The sequence below is a fragment of the Anser anser genome (assembly GCF_964211835.1).
Source record: "Anser anser genome assembly, chromosome: 17".
In the NCBI taxonomy this organism is placed as follows: domain Eukaryota; kingdom Metazoa; phylum Chordata; class Aves; order Anseriformes; family Anatidae; genus Anser; species Anser anser.
This window is the reverse complement of record NC_139738.1, coordinates 4796973-4821327: the sequence shown is the minus strand read 5'-3', so window position 1 is coordinate 4821327 and position 24355 is coordinate 4796973. Positions and strand designations below refer to the sequence as shown.

Genomic DNA, 24355 nt, shown 5'->3' with positions numbered 1-24355 from the left:
TTTTGTTGAACACAGCGAGATTTCAAGCTGAAGATTTTACTCAGCAGCTAGCCACATTCTATCCTCTCTGTTGGAGAACCTATTTAAATCTCAGCTCCCATTTGGGAACTCGTTCAGCTCAGAAGGTCAGACAGTAGCCACACTAAACGCAACCTCAAGTGTACAGTTGTCTTTTTGCTTTCACTTCCTGTAGCTACTTACCTCATGCAGCAGTTCCAGTTTCTCCAATTCCCACTGATGCTCTAGAATGAGACTGTCACCGCGGGGCCTCCAACCTGCCAGGTTCTCTTCTCCACGCACATATGCCACAGATGTATCTAGGACTTTCCTCCTCCTTCTCTGCATTCCTGAGCAGACAAAAAAAAACATCATACATGTTAAAATAAGCCAGGAGGGAACCACCAAGAAACACTTATCAATTAGCAATCTGCAAAGAATCAACTCTTCTGCTGTTTGGCTGGAAATATACAAAGCAATAAATTCTCTAACAGCAATCACACATCCTAAAGAGGTTTCATTTATTTCAGCTTTGTTTCATTTGCGTATTTTCTATTCACTGCCATAGAACACAAATTCCTGTTCAGTCTAATTCAGTATAAGAGCTTTGATTCCTAGGTACTAGAAGAAAATACACTGATTCAATTTGAACTACATTCCTTCCAAGTTATCAAGCTAGCCTCAAATAACAGCAATATCTAAAATGTGGTCTTCAAAAGACCACACAAAAATTATATCATTGCAAAACCAAGTCCCAGCTGTCTTAGTTACAGTGAGCAATGTATTATGCTCCGTAAGTCTACGACCCAAGAACATGCTAAGTTTCATATTACTGGGAATGTCAGGAAAATGCGAAGTTTTCTGCGAATCCTTGGTTCATCAATGATAAGCACAGACACAGGTCAAAAGTAAAAGCCTGTGTAAGTTTTTATTTTTAAATGGAGTAGCAATGTTTCATTGCTCCTATGAAATGCAGAAACTGCTCCCCATCAAAAAAAAAAAAGAAGTATTTACTCCATCCTATGAAATTTTCTGCAATATCTCAGTTTACAGCATCTTTAATGCAAGCACACCTGGTTACTGCTTACCTGGACTTCCTGTGTCTGACATTTTGCATAAACTTAGTTCATAGATCCCAGTTACTCGATTACTGCTCACAAAAAGCCAGAGGGAAAAAAAAAGGAAAAAAATTATCTTCAGAGATAAAGTACATTAGCTTTAGTTTTGTGGCCCCCCAATTAGAAGTACAGTTATTAGCGAGAACTATCTGAATTCTAATCTTGGCTTAAAATAGCCACACACTGCAAGATCTCTAAAAATGGCATTTCCCTCAAGGTGTTTTTTTCTCCATTAAAAGCTGCTGCTGCAGCAGCAGCTTTCAGCTTGGCATCAGGGTCAACTACATGCAGGCTCGACAAATGGGATCTCTAGTCCTAGCTGTTCAGAGAGAAGGCCAAAAAAGGGGTCATTAAAGAGATAAACCGTGAGTTTCACTGACATGCAAGCAAGACAAAAATGTTCAAAACCAGACTGGAGATCTATAACTAGGTCATTTCAAAGAAGAAAAAGAAAACCAAGCTATGTTCTCCCCATACCCTCCCCAAGACATCAAACGTTGGATACCAAAACTGCCAACTGAACTTACGAGTCTGGAGATTTGGAGTAGCCACTGCCAAAAAGATTGCGCAGCGATCGTGGCGGGGAGATCTTGGCATCTCGTGAGTAAAAGACCATGCAAACATCCTTTGTTATAACAGCAGGTTGAATGCAATGATCAAGCTAAGAGAAGAAACAGTAAAGAATGACTGCCTGAAGATATTTATGCCAAGTTAATTACCTTCCTTCTTTTAGTGGGACAGCTTTTTGAAATCTGTTCTTGTTTGGGTCTTCGGTGGGCTTTTTGGTATGTGTTTGTGAAAGATTGTTAAAGATTGTTAAATGCCTCTTCTGCGTAAAATAATGACACCCCCCAGAACAACGGTGTATTGCACACAAAGCCAAGAGCTAAGCCAGTGTCTGCAACACTGGTAGGACTTATATCATAACAGTCACCAAATTCAAAAAGATTTTCAGATAGATAAAATGAGGCACAGAAAGGTAAGGAGATCCATTTTTTTTCACTTCAAATTTGTTGTGAGGCAGTAATGCCTTGACTTAAAGGTATTAATTGAGAATAAGTTTTTCCACCCTGTTCTCAGAAAATTAATAGTCTTTCACTGCCTTCAGGATTCGAAAATCCCTTAGTCCAGCAGGTGTCCATCTCAGGTACACACAGTCTGCTGTCTCCAGTAGTTCTGTCTGAGTCACAAGCAGAAAAAACAACACAGGATTCTAACCTCCAGGTAAGCAGAAAGGGTCATATATATCTTCTCTCCATATGGCGTCACTCGATTGAGGAGAAGGGAATTATGCAAGGAGCTATCCCAAACTGCTTCAAACCGATAGAAAGTCCTGGAAAAAAAGCACAGCAAAAGCTCAACAGCTGGTTCCTCTGCAAGCCTCTCATCGGTCAGTGCAAAGCACATCTTCCTTGACATCACCCAGTATGATTGTTACTGACCACAGTGGCTCACATAACTAATTAGAGAGTTATCTCTTCTTTCCCAAGATTGATTACTTCTACTACAAATAGTTTGGCATAAGAAACCATTGCCTGTTTTTAAAAAAAAAGACTTACATGAAAGAGAAAAGAAGGAACACAGGAGAACAAAAGCTATCATAACATCACAGGGAAATCAGCACTAATAGACAGTGTTTCTAAAACAAACAGAGCTTCTCTCTAATGCTTTAGGTACAATTCAGCCCAGATGAACCTTCTTTTTATTATTATATTTATTTTAAAAAACAACTCATTCTACATCATATTCTAGGACTGGCATTTAGCAACAGAAGAGATCCCTTTAATAGCTATTCATATAAAAATAGCTTCTGACAGCAATCAGAATGATTGATAGGTACGGGTAAGTCCTATATTCAAGTAATAAAGATTTCTTTCTACTTCCCTACTAGCTTCAAGTGAAAACTTGCAGACCTAACACAAGCTTTTGTACGAAATTTCTTCAGTTTGGTAGATGGAAAGAAAGGAACTAAAGCCTCCCCCCGTTCTACCTCAGCGATCAAGAATGTCCATCTGTTCAAATAAGTGAGAGGGAGCATCACTCAAAGCACATCTAAGCCATCATGTCTATAGTCAGAATTATACTATTTCCTCTCTAACAGGCACTTAGGGAAACAAGCTCTCTCCTTTCTCACAAGTAGAGACTTGATTTCACATACGCTCCTTTGGAAGAGAGTCCGATACCCTTGTCATTCTGGGATACAGCTTGCTTTTCAGGTGTTTACACTAGTAAAAGAGGCACTAATTCTTCATCACCTCCGTATGATTTCCCTTCCAAACTCCCTTGCCATTCAGGTTTTCCATCCCATTTTGAATATAAATGAAACAGTACTCAAAGTAAGGAAGTGTTTCATGTATATTTAAAAACAAAACAAAACAAGTTACATATCTAAGGAGCTTCTGTGCTAATACTCAAGGGCAGCTCAGTACAACAGAAAATGAAACCAAAGACAAATGACAAAAAGCAGTGCGGGGTTGGAACAACCTAAAAGCGCACACATCAGAAATGAGTTCTGATCTCAAAGAGTTCCCAAAATCCTGTTTTCCTAACACTGGTTACACTGCTTCAAGCTAATAAATACACTGAGACACCATGAACTGTGCAGTCTAGTAATATAGTCTGAGAATATTACTAAATACCGCTTGCAGTATGTGTTTTAGTGTTTGAAGTAGTATCTAAATGCCTTGCTTCTATTAAAAATGCTCCAGAGAAACACATTCCAAAGGCTAAGTAATAGGAAACTTGAAAAGCCCTATAATGCAATAATCCCCACTTGAGTTAGATTAGGCAAACAACACAGGTTGCCTTCTAACCCTTTGCAAATCTGTGTGTAGTGCTCATGATTTTAGCTTTCATCATAGCTTAATTCTGAAAGCAATTTTTAAAAACCTTTTAGCAGGCTCCAGATCTATATTCTGGGCAGAAGAAAAGCCTGGTTCTCCAGAAATGGCAAAGCCAGGGTACTCAGCCCCTGAGCCAGCTCTGCACTTTGGGCTGAACACAGCTTCTCATGGAGAGAACACGTGCGTAAACGTTCGACAGTGAGAACAAAAGGCTCCTCTAAGCAAAATGGTGCTTTTTGGATCAACACCAAGTTGAAGGCAAACACAGCTTTGAGACGGTTACTCTACTAGAGTTTGTCTAGCCAGAAAGTTAAATATACACAGGCCTGCCCGTCCAAACCAGAACTTGCTAGAATAGTTAGAGAGGGAGACAAAAAAGCAGCAGTGAACAAACCTCTTTCAGTATAGCAAATAATGCAAGGAGGAAAATGGAGTACCGAACAAAGGACAGAAAACAGGAGAAACAGGTTAAGGGCACACATTTACAGTTAGAACTGATTTTTAATGGTTTTTAGTGTTAGGAAAAAGTGGTTAACTGAAAGCACTGAAAACTTAAGTCTTCTCTTTTTCAAACAGGCAGAACAGAGAAAGCAGAGAGCAAATTGTCCCAGGCTGTGCAGCCAGCATGCTTGGCTGTGATCCACAGGAACACCTGGAAGATGAAAGAGGAATCCAGTCTGAGCAGCTACTAAACGCCTTGCTTCCCTGCCAACTGGTAAACTGTGTAGCAGCAACCACACGGTTAAACTTCCGATGCAAATCCAGCCCAAGAATGGAGGCTGAATGCCAGTCACATGGCAGCCACAGCTTTTTGTTCAGCGCAATTGCAAGCTGGAATTTCAAGTAACTTAATCATTCAGTCCTTGCCTTGGTACTTCCAACATGGCAAACGTTACAGTCAGAGACTGTAAGAAATTCCAAATCTAGTTCTGATACAGAACAAAGGAAGAAAATAGCAAGGACTATGAATAGGAACTACACTCAGATGGCACATTCCGAGGATCAGAAAGACTGAATGAGGGAAGCTATCTGTTGTATGTGAAGGAAAATTTATTCGCACGTGTTCCCCGCTGAATTTTACCTGACAAGGCAGGAGATTTACTACTTCTAGAAGAGCTAAGAGGCGTGCTAACAAAATTCAGTAAAAGCTATAAGGGAAATGGCAGCAATAGAAGCAGGACATAAAGCATTCTGTTTTCAAGAACCTTTATGTGCAGAGGAAGCAAACAGAAAATACCTAGGCATATCCTTATCAAGAAAGAGCCTGTAAAAACACAGAAAGAGCTTCAGTTAGTGCAGCCAAAAGCAGAACAAAGAAGCAACAGCTGAGAGGAACAGAACAAACAGACAAAGAAAAACACCACCACAGCCACAAAACAAGTCTGCAGACAATAGGCAAACATCAGACATCCCTGATCAGAGCTTCAGTCCCACTCCACTGCCCTGCCACGCACCCATCCCTCTACTTAAACTTCGGCATTTTGGTAATAAGACTGTCAACGGCTTCACTTCGCTCGCCCTCATCCTTCGTGCAAGCAGCCCTCCCAGTAGAAAGCTACAGAGCTGCAGGAATTTATTGAAGTTGCTGGCATACAGAAGGTATAGGACTTCCCAACTACCTAACAGCATCAGACTGGAAACCAGCAACAGTCCCCTTAAGTTCCAGTGCTACTGAACCATTAGTTCAAAAACACTAGAAATAAAATATCCACATTGTGTGGGAGGCAAGGAATAGCTGCTGAAAATACCATCACCATGTGTGTTCACAGACACTAGGTGGCAGGAAGACATTCAGTTAGTAGGAGCAGCATCCTGAATCCTCCTCTAATACTGCAGTGATATTTTGAAGCCCAAGCCTCTAAAAGAGAAGGAAGTTAGAAGCCATTTCAGTGCCGAGAATGACACCGCCTCCAGAATTCAGCAGTTGCAGACCCAGAACAACCCTGTTCCCCTCTGGGAACACACAGAGTTCAATTTCAGAGATACTCCTGCTTTGCACCAGCTGAACAGAGCCACGAAGTGGTCAAGTGACTTGGCTGATGTCAAGAGCAGGGGGAGGCTCTGCTGGCAATGCAGAACTCTGCCTCGCTGCCCTTTGTTGCAGACACTGAAGCAAAACAATGCAGTCTGACTGATCTTCACAGCAATGCACCCTAATGAGGAGATAGCTGCAGCCAAAAACCTCTCAGAGAGGGGCCCTGCTGTTGCCCCAGCGATTGCAGTTACACGGAGCAGACACCTCCTTATCAGAACTAGTGTCAATTTGTGATATATCTAAATAAATCCACAAATTATGACATTTAATTCACAAAGTGTGCTCTTGCTTAAACTGTCACATGCTTGTTACAGGAATAATACAGGTATGGATACATCCATAAATATATCCCCCTGATATGGCCCTTCTACTTCAATGCTTTATTCTAGAAACAAACCTTGATGTCAGTTTAAAATTTCTGGCTTCAATTCTCAGTCTCCCTCAAACCATTCCTTTCCTTCTTCCCTTTATAGTCCTTACAAATGGAAAGCCATCCAAATGCATCATAAAAAAAAAATCTTCCATGCAGTTCAATGGACTTCAGCTTTATCAAGAAACTATGGTACCCCTCATTCTCTGTATGCCCATCTCCACAGAATTCTACATTTGATTATTAGCAACACTGCTAGCTTTCCAAACACCCTGCCAACACCTTGCTCTGCTTAAAAGAGTAGCCATTTTATTCACTTACCTACTGGAGCTGTGAGATGACTTCAGGTATTTTGCAGAGATAATATTCAAAGACAGAATAGCATCCACAGCAGCTTCATCTACCTCTGCTTTGTTTCTTATACGTCCTAATAGGGGTAGGAGGAGGGAAATCAATAAAATTTTGAAATATGGAATTTATTTTCCAAATATCTTTTCAGACTACATGATTAAACAAGCAGCTCTAAGTGGAAATGGCAAAACTTAAGTTTTTCCTCTAGATAATTTTCAAAATCTAACTCCTCCCACATCCAATACTCATGAAGACAGCAGAATAAGACCTAAAGAGACATTTTTATTCTTCATAAAGCAACTCACAAAGCAGAATACACTCACCAACAACCAGCTCTCGTACATCTTTCCAGTGCAACTCGTTGCCCTTCTCATGGATAATGGTGACTGTGATTCTACGCTGGATTCCCTGGTAGAGTTCAAAACCAAAAATTCATACTGGGGAAGTAGTTCCACCCCCCACACACTGTCATCATCTATTTTGCACTTATACAATAAATACGGAGCAAATAAGCCATTTAAATTATCCTGTAACTGTGAACAAAAACCTTTGTGTGTCTGGGCCCTAAAATTAACTGAACAGAGGAACGGTATGTTCTCATATGTAACAAATTACACTTCTTGCCTCTACTCCACAAAGACAAAGGCTTTTCACCTAAAATAGCCCTGAAATCATTGGCACGATACATACAGTCCCTGGGGGTATAGCAGACTCAACTACAAAAACATTAAGCAGATATTCAGATAATGTATGCTTAAGCACTTCTAAGTATATACAATAAAAAGTATATATAGCAAAAGAATTATATGTACTGAAGAAATGTAAGAAAAGTTAATACAAACCAGCAACTATTCATGCAGATATACTCCCTCTTTTTCACATACATCTATATGTATAGTCAAAATACAAAAAAAACCTCTGCAACAGCTAGGAAGGAGGTAGAGTAGCAGAAATAAACACCTCATCTGAACAAGAAAAAATCCCCAGGTGTTGGTCTCAATAGTTTCCACTCTTCCAAGCAAAGATGTCAATTACCCAGAAAGAAAGTGCTTCATGCATAACTGCTTCAAAAGGAAGTTGAAAGATGTTTGCCTGTATTGTGGATTTACATTCGTAATGGGATTACAGAGGACAGAACTACTCTGGGTTGGACTGGAAGTAACTGATGAGGACACTGGTAAATCCAGAAGTAACACCTGCTCCTTTTTTTGTTGGCCGTGGTTTGTTTTATTAAGGAAATAATTGGAATATGACCATTATTCCCAAGGTACAAGAGTTGTTCCTATCCTCATAAGAAAAAGAGGAAATGCTTGTCACAAGCAAAGTCCCTGAAAAGGAACTGGGAATTTGAGAGTAGAGAAAAAACATAAACAGTATTTAAGCAGGATTATCTTTAGAATATAGCTAAAGACAAATTATTATTAAGGATTATTACAGTAGCATTTTTGATTAACTACAAAGATTTAAAATGCACGGAGACAGTTATTGTACAGAACCATCTTATAGCCAGCCACATGTAGTGAGAAAGAACCAGGTTGAAATAACAAAGTTGAGTCCTCATGCTCTTTCAGTGATCCTGGTACAGAAATTTGAGAATGTGGGGGGCACAAATTTGGTCTCAAGGGTTCCTGCTTTTCAAAAGGCTTTCATCTTTCATGATTGAGACAAACTCATAAGCAGAGGAAACAGCAATATACTAGGGGCCAAACATATTCTCCACGTAGCTCAAAGCTAACAGACTAAATACAGACTGAAAGATGACTGACCCTACAGCTATCATTAGACAGCTGTGTGGGAAAGGACAAGACATGAGATGCAAAATCCCATCATTAGCACTCTAATCCCCACAGAGATGAATCTTGCTGTTCTACAGCCTTCATTAGTACCTGGTGAAGCAGGAATGTCCCCTGACAAGGCAGGCCTCCAGTGTGGTCCACAATAGCAGGAATATACCTGTGTGAGAGACAGAAATCAGCAGGCAGGAAAGATACACTAGCAAAGCAACATTACTCTATTGTGCTGCCAAAGTTTACCTCTCCATATAATATCTAAAGAAATAAGGGTGTTTCTACTAGCTCTCAGAACGGACACTTTATCTGACCACAGTATCAAGTTAAATATAGAAGTCTCACATACCAATCTCAGAATCGTCTAGGTTGGAAAAGACCTTCAAGATCATCAAGTCCAACCATCAACTTGCCCTGCTGAGTCCCATGTCCATGTGTCTCAAATATCTCCAGGGATGAGGACTCCGCCACTTCCCTGGGCAGCCCATTCCAGTGCTTAACCACCCACCCTCTCTGTATGAAGCAATTCTCCACAATGTCCAACCTAAACTTCTCTGGTGCAATTTGAGACTGTTTCCTCTCACGCAATCTTCTGGAAAACTCTGTGGAACTCACTTCTCAACACAATCCCTAAAGAACTTTCAGGGGAAAACCTTCTGCATAGCTGAGGTGAGTAAAACATGGGTCTGCTAGAAAATTTCTACAGTATAGACTAGTGACACGAAGAATTTAAACTCATGGCCTAAACATTGAATATATGTTCCCTACACCTGTTCAGCTGGCGTGCAGGGGCTTCCAGAATGGAGACAGAACTTCAAATGTTAAAGAATGGCATTCTGTCTCTTCAGTCCTTTCCAAAGGGGATGATAAATGCCAGCAGAATTTATATCCCCTAATTACAAACTAGTAAGAGAGGAGGCTGACATAAGCCAGGCTACCTTCAGATGATTGCTGAACATCAACCTTGTCTGAACGGAACAAAGGGTAACTGATCCCATAAACCACTGTACTTAAAACACGATCATCTTAAAACGATGAATATTGGACTTACTCCCCTGTTGGCTCCAATTCGCTGATCTCAAACCAGACAAGGAGGTCATACTTGCTCACACTCTGGCCCAAGCTGGGTTTGCTCATAGTATTTAGCTTTGTAGCTGGCACTTAAAGAAAGAAAAAAGAATGGTTTATCAAGACTGAACGAAGATACCCTAGGGCTCACAGAAACGTGTCATTTCATTGATTCCATGTATTCTATGTACATGTGCAGATCACATCTTGTCCCCTGAAAATAACGTTGCTCACAGCACTATTCCTTAAAGTATTGGCATCAAATAAGGTTGTTTAAATAAGAAAACAAATGTAGTGGAAAAAAAGAATTTGCAAAAATAAGAAAAAAAAACTCTAGATCCACACAGTCTCCTCAGATATCCACCACCTACTTTATGGTTTAGCAGTTTGAGATTTGAATTGCTTAAATTAGTTCACCTGTAACATTTTTTTCACCCAGAACATACATTTTCCCTTCCCTACATAAGAAAATAAATTAAGAACTTCAGAATTTGGTCTTCACTTTTTCGCGCTGCAAAATGCCAGTCTCCTTTACCAGTTTAGATAAGAAAGTGTGCACAGAAAGAGGCTGAGTAAGACTTATTCCAGATCTGTAATCCTGTCAAAGTATGTTTCTGGGCTCCTTATGTTTTGGTATTAGTGATTTCTACTGGCCAGATCCCCTCAAATTCCTTTCATACTAATGTAGGGATAATTCACTTGGAAAAATTTCTACTAATAGGATAACTGAAATTCTAGAAATAACCTGATATTCCTTCATGCATACCTACATCACACCTCTTGCCATTACAAGATTTCTCCTCTTTCTTCACTCATTTCATTTTTGTAAATGGGAATATTTTAAGAGCTTGGTTCCTGTGTACTCTGACATATTTTTGTACATCTGCAATTGATTCTCCGTTTTTTTTCTCCTCTCACATCCTGCCTGCATTGCTGTTATTGAGCCAAATGATTATTCTCCCTTCTAGCCTCTCAAGCCCCATTCTTCCCTTGCTCAGGTTTTCTTTAGGTTCTGCTACCTTCATGCCTTTGTACATCCCTTAATGGGAAATTAAGTCATGGTGGAAACTGCACTGGAAGAACTTCACAGTCCCCAATTAAGAGAAGATCCATACAGATGCGTTTGCATAGTCACTTTTTAAAAATAAAATGTGAATTCTATTTCTTTTCAGGGTAAAAGAAAAGCCACCTCAGAGGAACAGACTTTACAAGAATTAATCATGTACAGCTCTCCAGCTCCATCATGCTAGGTAGCAAGCCCATCATGCTAGGTAGCAAGCTCTCATCATTTGCTCTTCCCATTGATCACTCTGGGTAATCACTCTCTTATACCCATCGTAATACCAAAACAACGCTTGCAGCTGCACATGAACTCATGACAGCTGAACTGAGTATTGTTGAGAATAGGAAAAATCAAAACACGTCACTCAAGTTAAGTTTACTGCTACATGGAGAAACTCAAAAGCACCAGAAGAGGAAAAAATAAAACAGAAAGACATTTAATTAAACTTGCAAGCTGGTTCTGGATGTTCTCATAGACTTGCTCTGGCAAGACCAGTGTGGGTTTGTTTGTTTTCCTTTTTTCCCCTCTAAAACAGAATGCAAATGTAAACAATGTACAGCACTGTACATGTCAAGTTAATGACAAAAAGATAAGCAAAAGGAAAGCCTATATAGAACAAAGCAGAACGTCTCCTCTACACCTAGCTGTTTTCTCATATGTAGCATCTCCCAGTATCTCAGAACTATTTACAGAAGACAAGAAAACAAAGGTTCAGGAAGCTTTGGGAAACAGATTCATGGCCAGAGAAAAGTCTGTGATACTTGCACACTGGAGTTTATTCACTCTCTATATTGTTTTCTCTAGAACAGCCATAAACAAAAACATGGTGTCACCATTCTGTGACTGCAGCCACAGAAGTTCTAGTCCCAAGACTACTACAAGATAAAAATAAGGAAAAAGGAATCTTGAAACCTCGAAGCATGTTTCAAAACTACTTCTACATCTACCATAGATCAAATTTGGCTACTAACCATCTCGTTTAGGAGCCCGCTCGCTCTGACAGTTGGGAACAGGCAGAAAGAGAAAAGGTGGCAGCTGGTCAGCCCCATCTTGGAAAGCAGCCACAGCAGAGGATGCAAGCACGTTGGCATGCTCAGATAGTGTGTTCAGCACATGCACGTTTACATAGCCAGACATAAGATACCTAATCAGCTCAATTTTTCTTTCATGGTCTGCAAAGTGAATGAAACACACAAAAAAAGGGATGGTAGAGATGGCAGGTGAGGAAAAAAGAGGAGGAGGATATAAAAGGGTGAAACGGGAGAAAAAAACATAAAAGTTCAGCATGCATTGTTAAAATTAAGCAAAGAAAAACACGGATAATTTCAACAAGGCTGGCTCACTGAACAAGAATGTTACAGAGCAGAAAGATGGAGTGGTTAATGAATAAGCAAATTTCCAGTCAAGTGCTTAGTATGCACATGAAGAGTCATAGCCAGAACTCATGGAATATGGATAACACCTGAGGAAAAGAATTCTACCCTTTAATGAACCAAGAAGCACTTGCTGCAAGAGGCGGTTGAACACAAGGAAAGAAAGACAGCCCAAGATGGTTCCAATGCCCTTTGCAATGTTCACTTCATCTCATTTCTCGGTGTCCTGAATGACTTCAGAATATACTGTGACCTTTGTTTTCCATGGCAAACAAATGTGACAGAGAATCAAAGACCTGTTCTCACCTGGCTTTGAGAGTGGCATAGGGGGAGGAAAGAATCTTCGGGAAGGTTGTGGAGGGCTATGGAGAAATGAAGAGAGTTATCTTTACAGAGGCAGCCAAGTGAAGACATATACAAACACATACATACATATACGTACGCTCTGATACATGTCTCTAAAAGACCCTTACAGTCGCATGAAGACAGGTAAATATCACCTGTCTCCATAACAACTGGACTAAGCACACTTCTCTAATAGACATTTTTTCTGTTCTAACTAAATTAATCCTAGTCATCAGTGAAAAATATTTATCTACACTTTCCAACTGCTCCATCCCCATCTCGTACTAAAAATTTAAGTGGGTAACAGGCATTTCCCAAAATATCTTCAGGAAAGAAAGCACGTCTCAGCAGACATTTCCTCTTAAAACCAAGACATGCTTCCTCTTTGCAGCTGCTGCTTTCAGTAGAATGGCTAGCCAGAACAAGTAATCCAAACAACAGCCTCTTCCCTTAAGCTGTTGAGGAGGACTAGGGGGTCCTTTCCCCAGTTCAAAGGCTCAGCAACTTTGTCACCAGTACTTCCTAAACACGTAACACGTTCAGAGCCTTTTGTTTTCCCCTTAATCTTGTCTCTCTTTTGTAATCACACCTTCATGCATCAGGCCACAGAACACTGCATCTTGCAGAGTGAGAGGATTTATTTATCCAGAACTCACTGGGATCACCACTCAACACTTCTGTACAATATTCTACTGCCAGTGTTTACAGGGTGGATGCAGCTGTATTGACAAAGCAGCTTTCCACGTTTGAAATAGTAAAACAATCCCATCACTCATTAACAAACCACACTACACTGGGTAAATAGACCTCTGCCAGCACTCTCACACCAGTCAGGAAGCCCACTCATGAGGGTGTGGCTGGATAATTTCAGGACTATGAAAAAGAGGTGCCTGAACTGCAGAGCTAACCTGAGTGTGATCACAGAGGCTTTATGCCAGAACAGTGTGCAATACCTATTGAGATCCTGTCCTTGAAGATGGAGAGGGTGCTGCTGATAGTGTCCAAAGACTTCAAATACGATAGGCTTCGTTTTGATGTACTCCACAAATGATTCTGTCACTTCCACAGCAATCTATTAGGCAAGTAAAAAAAAAAAAAAATGAAACAAGCAAGAACAAAATCTTGAAAGTGCCAATTTTAAATTTTAGGAGCCTACATTTTTCCTACTGTTTAGAGCAACTCGCAGTAAATGCGATTGTATTCCATTTTGGTTTAAGCACTAATTCTACCCTCTATTAAAGGAAAAAAAATAAATTATTATATTGAGTCTCTCAAGTAGCAGAAGAGGGAGCTACATATAACTAAAGGATTCCACAGTTCATAATGAGAGATTTACTCAGTTCATTTGATATCATAAGCACTGCTATTCACATATATTTTATTTCCTGAACTCTTGACTATTTTCATTGAACACCCTGGAATGGGAACAGGGAATTCAAAGGCAAGAAATAGATGTGAAACAGAAGAGTTAAATCTTCGACACAGAATCATCCTGTGTTTTGTCCTCCATGGGGGATTACATCATCCATCTGATCACTCCTCCTATTGTCTATTCTTAGTAATTCCCCTTGTTCCCCTTTCCTACACATCTCTCATGTGGTTAACAGGAAGGATACACACAACTTCCCAGTGCTAAAACAATCACTTACTATTCAGCTGAAGTTTTACTTACATTCTGAACATGGTAAAACCCAAGGGGAGTCCCACGACCATTGTTTTTGAGAGGTTCAGTTGAGAAGGCTTCATCGTGCCGATGTAAAAAGCTTTTTAAAAGAGACAAACAACAGTTTAGTGGAGACTGTTGTGCTGTGAACCCAATACCAAAAGTAAACCTATAAATTTATTCTGCCAGAGGTTTACAGGGAGTTGCATGATGGCCTAAAGCTAGGCCTTTGGGACCAAAACTCCCATTTTGGCTTTATGACACCCAATTTTCATTCTCTTTCCTAAGAAACTAAGCCAAACAACACTTCACTTGAGAGCTACTGATACTGAACTTTATTCCTCAACACCATGCTACCACAGAGCAGGTACTGTTTGTAACAGGAGTTCTGATAACTGACAGCATGTTTTTCTCTGTTGTACCACACTACCATTGATTTGAAAAGCTCTCAATCAGACCCTCCACTAGCCACTATTATTTGCACCATCTATTAAACCATACAATGCCTAATGCAAATAAATAGGAACAAATTCTTACTTGAACTGGCAGAAAATATCTGCATATTCGGGAAGGATGCCGCTGGCTTGTAGCACTGTCACACGGAAGGTAAACACACTACCCAGTTTCAAGTGATTACCAATTTCTTCAGTGAATCCTTCCATGGTCATCTTTCCATCCAGTAAAGTGGCTGACTTCAGGTCTTAAAGAGAAATAAACCACATTAGGTCAGGTTTTTGTTTTTTTAAAATATTCCTCAGGCAACCATTTAGTCCCATCACACATTCTTATTCTTTGAGCTGAAATTATTTTTTGATTATAAAACAAGCTCCAAGTACTTGGAAACAATTTTTCTGCATAGATCTTCAAATACAGAATTCCAGCATTTACCATCAGCAATGAATTGTTAACAACCTCTCCATATCATATTCTTGAAGGATACTCCAAACCCCTTTTTATCACAGATTGAAAGTGTCCTAGATTTCCCTTAAATTCTCCAAAATTACTACATATTGCTTGCTTACCTAGCTCATTCATTCTGTTGATCTCCTCTGGAGGAGTGATAACCTCTGAATTCTGCCCCTGCCCTTCCACAATTCTTAATTCTTCCAATGACAGTCCAGATCGAGTCATTGCAACCGAAGAAAAATCACTCTGAAAAGCGAGGTGAAGTTGCATTTAACAGACTCTTGCAGTTTGTTGTTTTCCCATGCCGTTCTTCCCCTACATTACTTACTCTTTATTTAGAAGCCCAACTACCGTGCTCAGAGAAACCTGATTAAATTTTAAGACTTCTTACCTTATCAAAATATTCATTGTCAAATGAAATTTTAGCTGTGCCAGACTGTCGAATACCAGATCCATAATCTGGAGCTTCTTCATCAGCTAAAAGCATTAAATAGAAGGAAAGACCAGTCAACTGATTTGAGTTAGTGCTGGAAAAAATCGTGGCAAAATTCCACCCAGCATGTACTCTTGGGTGTGGGAAACCAAGACAAGCCATGAAGTTTCATCATGAATATACTTAACTTTATAGAGAATTTTGAATGCAAAACAACTTCAATACTAATTTTGATTATTTATTTACTTCTCAATGTTACACCTGAAATGAATTAACTTACATAATACAATGGCCCTCATGGAAATGTATGCTTACATTGATTTAAATTACCATCTAAAATTCTCTGGCCATAAACTAAGCAGCCACACTAGCCAAGTTCCTCAACTACATGATGCAAATTTTAAAGGTGTTTTTGTGCATACAATCTGCCTGTTTTAATCTCTACCCTCATACTCTCTTTGTGGAGAGTACCAGGAAGAAGGCCTAGTGAAACACCACCTATATTTTTCCAAAGTAAATGCATGCTTCCAGGATTTAGAATGCCTTTTGAAACTTCACTTTGGTACAAAATAAAGCTGTGGCCATTTTTCAAGAGATGTCCCCAGTTTAATTTCTAATACTCATAGTGTACTCCTCATTATCATCCATTTATGTGGATGACAACACCAAGGAGACCAAACTAAACTAGAAACAAGACTGTTGTACACATTAAAATAGATTTTATTTCACTTGCTGTTTTAGTCCCTGCCAGACTGATTTTTACACATCTTCAGAGCCTGAGATTTCATTATATGTTCCCATGGAGAGTGAAACTTCCAGGGTTACCATACTTAAATAAAGAATGTTGGCAGATAGCCATTGCCGAAAAGGACAAACTACAGGAATTATCTGTGGTCTCACCAGCATTGATGAAACACTGCTAACTACCAAGAGTAAAATTCAGCTACCTGACTTCATATTGGAAAAGAAGTAAAAAGTTAGCAGTTGACTAGTAGACAGACTTAGGCTCTGGCATGAATACAAGGCAGTTCAAAACTGGATGCAGCATTTACCATTCTCATATATCTACCCTGCTCTTTTGAAAGTTGATCGTTCTTGGTGATAATATGTTAAAGCAGCTTGTAAGTCTCCACGCATTTTAGTGGGGCAACGAAGTGGAAAATTGCTGATTTCTGTTTATTCTGTGCCAAAAAAACTGGACAGTTCCTGGACCAAAAACAGGAACTTCTCCACGTGCTATTCAGTCAGAGAATGACAGAGCACCTTTGTGCTCATCACTTAAATGAGTGGTTTGAGAAGAACAAGCATATGGTACATTTTACATTCTGCAAGTCACCACAACTACCAGGCTTGCACATACCCTTGTGCACTGTTCATACTGTGCACCAGAAGGAGAACCATTGCTTTATTTTTTGCTGTTTTAAAAAGCGGCATTGCATTAGTCACCAGGTATAAGCTTAAGGGGTTCCCACCGTCATGTTCAAAGCTTCTGGTCAGCATCATTATTTCAATATTTATCCACACTTGGTCCACATGATTACACCAATGAAAAAATTTCAAGAGCAACTTAATGATAAAGAACGAGTGTTCTTTGAAACACCGAAACTATTGAGGTTTGAGTATAACAGAATAGTTTTTGTTTGTTTGTATGTTTTTTAAAGCTGCAGCTATACAAAGTGTACCAAAGAGTTGCAATGCAAGGCTGAGCACCTCACCTGCTATAGCTTGCACTGCCACTCGCAGAAATCCTCGCACCTCTCCCTTCTCGCTAACAACAGCTACTCGGTGAATAAGAGGCACTGGGTACAGAAGATTGCTCAGGTATACAAATGCTCTGGTAATAGGAAGGAAAGAAAACAAACAGCATTAGGCTATCATCTGCAGAACCAGACTGTAGCATTTGGCTGGCTAATGGGACATTCAAATCTTCAGACAGTCTACTTCACTCCATCTGCTAAACCTGCACTGTGGTCTTGTATTCACATTGCCCATGCGGGGCTCTTCACCAGTGCCTAAGCTAAGTGAAGCCATGAAATGCTCTAAATCATGGTAAATTGGAGACACAGGGCTTGTATTAGTGAGTTACAAAACATATGAAGGACACAATTTAAGGCGATGGCTTTATAAAAGGTAATTTTAGATCTACTACAGTTGTAAACAGAGCTGTTAACAAGATGGTAGAAGTCTACTAAGGAACTACTGAATGTAAAGAATTATTTCACAAAGAATTATTTCAGTTTTCTACCCCCAAGCATGGTTTAAAATGATAAAAGGGAATTGATATACTGTGTTTGCACAGCCTCAAGTATTTTACCGAACATATAAAAACACTCTACGAAACAGCCGTTTGACTGTTCTCTCTTCCACATGTTTGATAACTCTGCACACAGAGGAATCAAAATTTCCCAATAAATCATAAATCATCTAGGTTTCTTGGAAGATTCACAGAGTGTACAGATAGCGGAGGACAGTCCTCACAAATAAATACCTTTATAAGTATTACATTTATTTCTCTAAAAAAGGAACAAAAAAAGACCACAAGAGTACTCTCAAACACTCATTTAGAAATTACAGTTTACAATAATGAAAAACAGCATTTAGGGCCAGCACTGGATGATCCTGCTGAACGTTAATTTTTAAAATTATGTATAATTACAAGCAGGGTCTATTTTGGAACAGTTAACAAGCTTTATTGCATATATTTTAATTATAAGTTAGACTAACAGTGTTAAATTATTTTAAGTTTCTGCAATGAATTGCAGTTTTTAAAATGCTACACTTCCGTATGATTATAGCTTCAGGAAAACCTGAAATGTTGAGAAGTCTAATGAGTCTGGTAAAAGATGGTTCTCAACACGGGGAAGAAAGGAAGCCTTCATTTAAGGGAGCTGTTTCAGAGTCCAGAAGAACGCTGAGATGGACAGAAGTTTAACCAATAGCTTTACCAGTCATTAAAGTAAAACTAATTATGTAGGAAATTATTACGAATGTATGCATATTAAATTACACTGAAACATTGGTAATTTGTTTAACTGGATTTTCTTCTTGCAGTCCTTTTTATTAGTTTTTATTATTAAGTGTAATTAATTCCTCAGATTTATAAGTTTTGTTGTTTAATATTCACAGGGAAAGTCCTGCCTGACAAAACAGAACTGAGAGCTCAAAATGTTCACTGCCTGTCTGGTGCCATCAGCTGCAGAATTTGTTCCACAAACACAGAATTTTCCAAACTCAATTCCTTGTGACATATAGCTAAGAACCAAAGTTATAAAAGGTTAAGCGTTCCTCCATGGGTTCACATGCCCATTCCCAGGATGAATTGTTTTGAACTGATAAAGAAGTCAAACAGGTGTCAATTGTGAACCAAAGAGACAAAAATAATGCTACTAAAAAACAAAGTGGTGACAAAATGCAATAGAAAAGAGAACGATTAATGAAGCTATAAAAGTAACAGGGAAAAAAAAGCATACAATGACGAAAAAACAACTGCAACTTAACACTTGACTAAGATTAGGATCTAATTCCTTTTCAGTCTGCTCCAAAGTGAGGTAAACACTGACAAAGCAGGGGAAGGGAGAAGGTAAGTTTAAAGTAACAAAATAGGAAGTTTGGTGGGTTTTTTTTCTCCTCTAAGGAAATATTTTCAGCTTTGAAATTTCAGGCAGTTCTCATTTTGGGAAAGAAGTGTCCCACCATGCAAAATAAAACATCCTCCCACAGTACCAGCCTGGAATTGTTCACTTGGACTATGCTCATTAGGAAAAACACATGGACTTCGGAAATCACATTGCAAGCTAGGGAAAAACGTTTGTTCTCCCTACAGAAAGGCCTTAGTGTCAATATGTATACAAGTAAGAGACAGTTTCACTAAGTAATAGAAGCAGTCAGTACAGCCTTCTTACTCCAAAGCCAAACCACTAGAAAGTGAAAATATTAACTGCATGAAAATATATTTTATGTGTGTGGCTAAAGTTCTGAACTTGCTATCCAACACATGAGAGCCAAAGCATTCAGCTTTATTAGCCACTGCAATTTTGTCACTTCAACAAAAATCACAATCCCAAAGAAAAAAACAGTATTTCTTAACTTCTTTCCATTCAGTCACCCAGCTCACTGCAATTATTTTGACTTGGAGGAAGAAAAGCACGTAATGTAAAAAGTGTTAAATTTCCCATTTGGCGAAAATAATGTTGAATATCTTGCGTAGAATGAAGAGCCGTAGTACGTTTGCTGTACGGATGGAAAGAGCTGTTTAATGGTGTGATACTGCCTTCTGCTGCCATTCCATCTGCTTCATTACAAGACCATGTTAAATTAGGAGGGAATGAAGTATTAAGGTTCTCCTTCTCCTCTTCCCCGCATCTGGGAGGACTTCCCAAACATGCCCTATGCAAGTGTCCCCCTGCACCTTAGCCCAGCAGACTGAAAGAGGGGGAGCCGTATTAGCAGAAAGATTGGTGAGGTAAAATGGCATACTCACAACAAAAACTAGAAATGAAATTTAACAAACACAAATATTTGGAAAAATCAAAACAAAACCAACAGAATTCACTCAAAATGACAACATTTTTAAATGAACAAAACAATAAAATGTCCCATAATCCTCTCCCACCTCCCTTAAAAACATAAGTGTTTGATACGTCACGCCATTAAAAAGAATCAGCCTTAAAAGACATCCCAGCATGCCAGAAGAGATGGCTAAAGGGACCAGCTCTTTTTTTCCCCCTTTCTTCTTTCTTTAATAAGTATAGCACAAATAAAAGGCCAGCACAGCACAGGAAAAAAATTAATAAAAATACTGTGATGCCCATGGAGTTGGATAACTGCGCGATCAATCTCTTATCCTCATTCTCTCCTTCATGACCTGGACTCATTATTGCTGATACGAAGAAAAATAAGTGATCTTATTTTTGTTCCACACACTCCAAAAAATGTAAAACAGTGTACAGTTAATTAAAAGCACTCAAGAACGCTGATTTTGTTATGGATTGAATATTACCTTGCGCTCAAGACACTATCTATGTAGATAAGACATCTCCTCTGATACTCTAAGACACATTGTTCAGAAGTAGAATTGTCATACTGTAGGACTCTGAAGAATCAAAATAGTTTCTGCTCACTGCTGTTAAACAGCTCTCTGCTGACAGAGGCAGCGTGCTAGGAAAACGTGGAATTCAACCAACAAATGGGGAAGAAGTCACTCAGCTCTCTTCAGAGATAATACGAACTAAGTTTCACTCCTCAAGACAACTTACAACCCAAGCAGAGCTCTTTAATACGTGCAGCTCACACGGGTCAGGACAGTTTCCTGAGCTGCTGCAGCTCCACACGTCTGCCTAAGGAGACAGAGCTCAAAATTCCCTTTAATGCATGGAAAGGGGAAGCAAGCTGTGTAACTGCCAGGAAGCACAACTGCTCTCACTGGACGCTGCGTTTGCTCAGCTTGCGTTGTGCTTCCTGAAGAGTCTGTAAAATGAAGATGAATAGTTCAACTTTTTCCCAAGCACTGAGGGCCCTGCTCTGACAGAATGTGCACAACAGGCAAACGCCCAGGCTGCCAGCACTGCCACAAGAAAGCAGCCTAGTCTTTGCGATCAGTGCAGTGTGCTTTCACTAGCTCACAACCACTACCAAGCCAGATAAAATGGCTTCCCCAAAATGACTCTTGGCCTGAAAGAATTAAATTTTATTAAAAACATTATCAGACACTGCATATAAGAGCAGAAACTCGCAGAGACAGAAGAGGACTATTGTAGTTTCTTGCATCTTTAGTAACTGTAGTTTGTTTTGAAAACAAGGTAAAGGAAATTCCCAGCTTAAATCACAAATGATACCGCTGAACTCATCTGAAAGCTGTTTTTTTGTTGATGTTCTTTTCAAAAGAACAAACTCAGGCCCCCATTTTTACAAATAGCTGTTAGGGAATCCCATTGTTTCTTCTCCATAGCACACTTGAGTTGCCAGCATTTGAGGAAACTGCACTTGTCTGATCAGGATGTCCTCCCTGCTTACAGTCACAGAAAGTTAAGCTCTGATTATCTTGTTTCAGAAATTCAAGCTCAGTGCATGTGGAACGCACTAATAAGCACCAATGGCCAGTGAATTTTAATGATGATAACCTTTTGCTACATAATGCAATACTACTCAGAGTCATACATAAACTGAGAATCAAATAATTTCAAAGCATACTCCTCCTTATCCAGAAAGGGCCATTCTCCTTTCTCTACATGCCATCTTTTCTCTTCCCACACAGATGGGAAGTTGATGTTAGCTGAGGTTTCCAAAGATGGATATATTGGAATGGACTTAAAGACTTTCCACTGTATTCTTAGACTCTTCTACAGAAGAAAATTAGATACTGCAATACTATCTACAAGATCTTGCAATGGCTAAGTTGAGCATTGCTATAGATAAGGCTTAAATACAGTACACAAGCAAAATCACGTGTTCTATATTGTGACGGACTTCTATAACTAGAAGTGGATTTAATCACACTGTCGCATCTAAGATTATTTTCTCAATTATTACTTAGGCCTTCCTGGCCTTTTAAATCCTAGCGTTAAACTATATTAATTCTCTTGCAATGCCGATTTATGTATATGGCTATTTTGGCTGGCTTAATAGACATTCAGTGCAACACAGAGCTAAGACACTGCAGCCTACAGCAAGAGCTGGTCCCTTTTGGCCATTCTCACAGTAACCTCACCAACCTTCCCACTAAAATGAACCAAGGGGATCGGTCGTAAAACGGGTCGTGCCCATCATTGAAGAGGTCTGATCCCTCCTCGGTTCCAGCGTCGGAGCCGGTATCATCCACAAAGGCCTCATCATCAAAGTCCTCCATCTCATCCTGCTGTTCATCAGCCAGTTCAGTGATGTCAGAGTCAGCCGTGGAGAAAGTGGGGGAGGGCGTGCGATCAGCAAGACGCTCATTCACGCAGCCATGGAAAATGGGGGAGCTAGATATCAGTTAACGGAATACCGATTAAAACAGGGAGGGGAAAGAAAAATGCTTCATTTAACAGCCGTCTGTCGCCATCAGCACAGAGCCAACCTGAACAACAAGCAAAGCCTTCAAACCGTCTCAACTGGAATGAAACATAAGGAAAGGGATCGCTAAGAGTCAGGAAAAAGGGCATCCTCGAACTGAGTAAAAGCAACAAAAAAATGAATACAAACATGGGTGAACATACACATATTGACAGCACATCCATTTAACAGAGCTACAATTCTTATTTCCAACATGTAGCATTTTTGTAATTAAAAATATTGTAAAGATGCAGCCAACATCAGGAAATACTAAAGAACTCCATTAGATATTCTGTATTTCTGAAGGATATAACCAAATTATTTGAACATACATAAATAAGGTGCTGGACCGCTTTTCCTATCAGTTTCCAGTGTCCTTCATGTTCTCTGTGCTCTCCTCCAATGACATGAGACAGAACTTAGCTAGATACCCTTTTTAAAGGATTAACTTAGAACTTTGTAGAATCTGATTTGACCAAACACTTACTAAGTTACACCAAGACAAGCAACGTTATAAAAAGCAGTTTGTGCTCTTCACCATATTTTAAGTCTATCAGAAAACCCTGCAAGACAACACACACAACTGACATTAAGTGGCTACACAGTTTATAACCACATTCCAAGACAAAGCCCATCCAGGAACTGATGAGAGCTCTCAGCATACCAGGAGCTGAGGTTATCGTCACATACCTTCCAACCAGCTTGAACCAATGAAAGCGATCATAAAAGGGGTCACTGCCTGTCATTGTGCTTTCACTTTCATCCTGTGTACTAGATGCCATTTCCCCAGCTCTGTCATACATCTCCCGCATCAGGTCCAACCTCTGCCTGCACAAAAGAAAGCAGGATTCAAAAATCAAAACAGAGCAGGGAAGACAAACAAAGCAGACAACACAAAGAAGGGTGAACTGAATTCACCTATACCAAATTACTCATAGAATAGGGAGAATAAAGAACAGAGTACGTACCACTTTCTGTACAGTACAAATCTCCTGACATGAAAGGGGTCTGGGGAAAATATCTCTAGGCTAAGCCCACAAATCATGAGCCAAAGTCACTTCAGAAAACTACATATATCTTGGATTTCATTTAAACTTCTAATTATGCTCCTTTGACATCTAATCTCGGCATCTTTTTATATAAAACACTGCTGGGTAATTTAAGGTGGTTTTTGCAGAAAGCTGGTATTTATAACATACTATACTGTCTAGAAAGTTGTCATTCAGGAGGACACAGAGAAAACCAAATAAAACAGTGTCAACAGCAAGGGATGAAGTTTTTCAGTGAAGCTCCTTGGATATAAAGAACTCTGTTCTCCAGTAATGTTTGCATACTTGAGTTTTTCTAAGGACCAATAATGCGTTGCTCCATTCTTCAGATCCTGGACTTCCACAGCTACCACTGTGCGAGGAAAAGGCCTGTTGTCCCGGGTCTTCTCCACCTCAGTAGGCAAAAGCTCTGGTGGCAGCGGTGAGTAGAGGGTGTCTGTCAGCAGGACAAACTGAAACTGCACCTGAATCAAAAAGAAATCAAAGTTCAGAGCAATCAGATAACAGCACTACACTGGGGATAGATAAAGACACAACCTAAGGCAACATACGAAAAAAGTTTGACTTTCACCTCTGTGAATAGGCTTTTGCTAAGTCACATGATTTTGTTTGTTTAAAGTGGCACAAAACATTTTTCAGCTGAATACACATCATTTGCTCTTATCACAATTAGCAGAGGTCCAGAAAACTTTAGACTTCGCACACCCTGCAGCACCCACTTGTCTTAGAGAGACAAGTGACCACATGAAGTTAAAAGCAACAAAGAGAAGAGAGGCCCCAGGGGAAATGGGCATGCACATGTGTTTATGATATGGACAGGAACAGCATGAGGGAAATGAAGAGAATATATCAAACAGATTTGCACTCATTCAACCAGAAGACTGAATCACAAAGATCTGTGATTTTCTGAACCCTTTAATACCCA

At 39.6% G+C, this 24355-nt stretch overlaps 1 protein-coding gene across 10 annotated transcripts in view; it reads right to left on the bottom strand.

The window, feature by feature from the left end:
- The window catches only part of KIF1B (kinesin family member 1B), a 96645-nt gene that overhangs the window by 9374 nt on the left and 62916 nt on the right, over positions 1-24355 (bottom strand). For 6 of the 10 annotated variants that reach the window (XM_083802610.1, XM_083802607.1, XM_083802611.1 and 3 more), the window contains 18 exons: positions 23716-23894; positions 23072-23209; positions 22063-22311; positions 17068-17186; positions 15311-15396; positions 15036-15165; positions 14551-14713; positions 14023-14113; positions 13304-13422; positions 12312-12367; positions 9553-9661; positions 8601-8667; positions 7038-7122; positions 6685-6790; positions 2334-2448; positions 1643-1776; positions 1086-1147; positions 202-347 (listed from right to left, as the gene is read on the bottom strand). In XM_083802610.1, coding sequence (XP_083658736.1) covers positions 202-347; positions 1086-1147; positions 1643-1776; positions 2334-2448; positions 6685-6790; positions 7038-7122; positions 8601-8667; positions 9553-9661; positions 12312-12367; positions 13304-13422; positions 14023-14113; positions 14551-14713; positions 15036-15165; positions 15311-15396; positions 17068-17186; positions 22063-22311; positions 23072-23209; positions 23716-23894 — 2154 coding nt within the window. The remainder of the gene's footprint in view (positions 1-201; positions 348-1085; positions 1148-1642; positions 1777-2333; positions 2449-6684; positions 6791-7037; positions 7123-8600; positions 8668-9552; positions 9662-12311; positions 12368-13303; positions 13423-14022; positions 14114-14550; positions 14714-15035; positions 15166-15310; positions 15397-17067; positions 17187-22062; positions 22312-23071; positions 23210-23715; positions 23895-24355) is intronic. The other 4 variants (XM_083802613.1, XM_083802615.1, XM_083802614.1 and 1 more) reach the window with 1 other exon arrangement.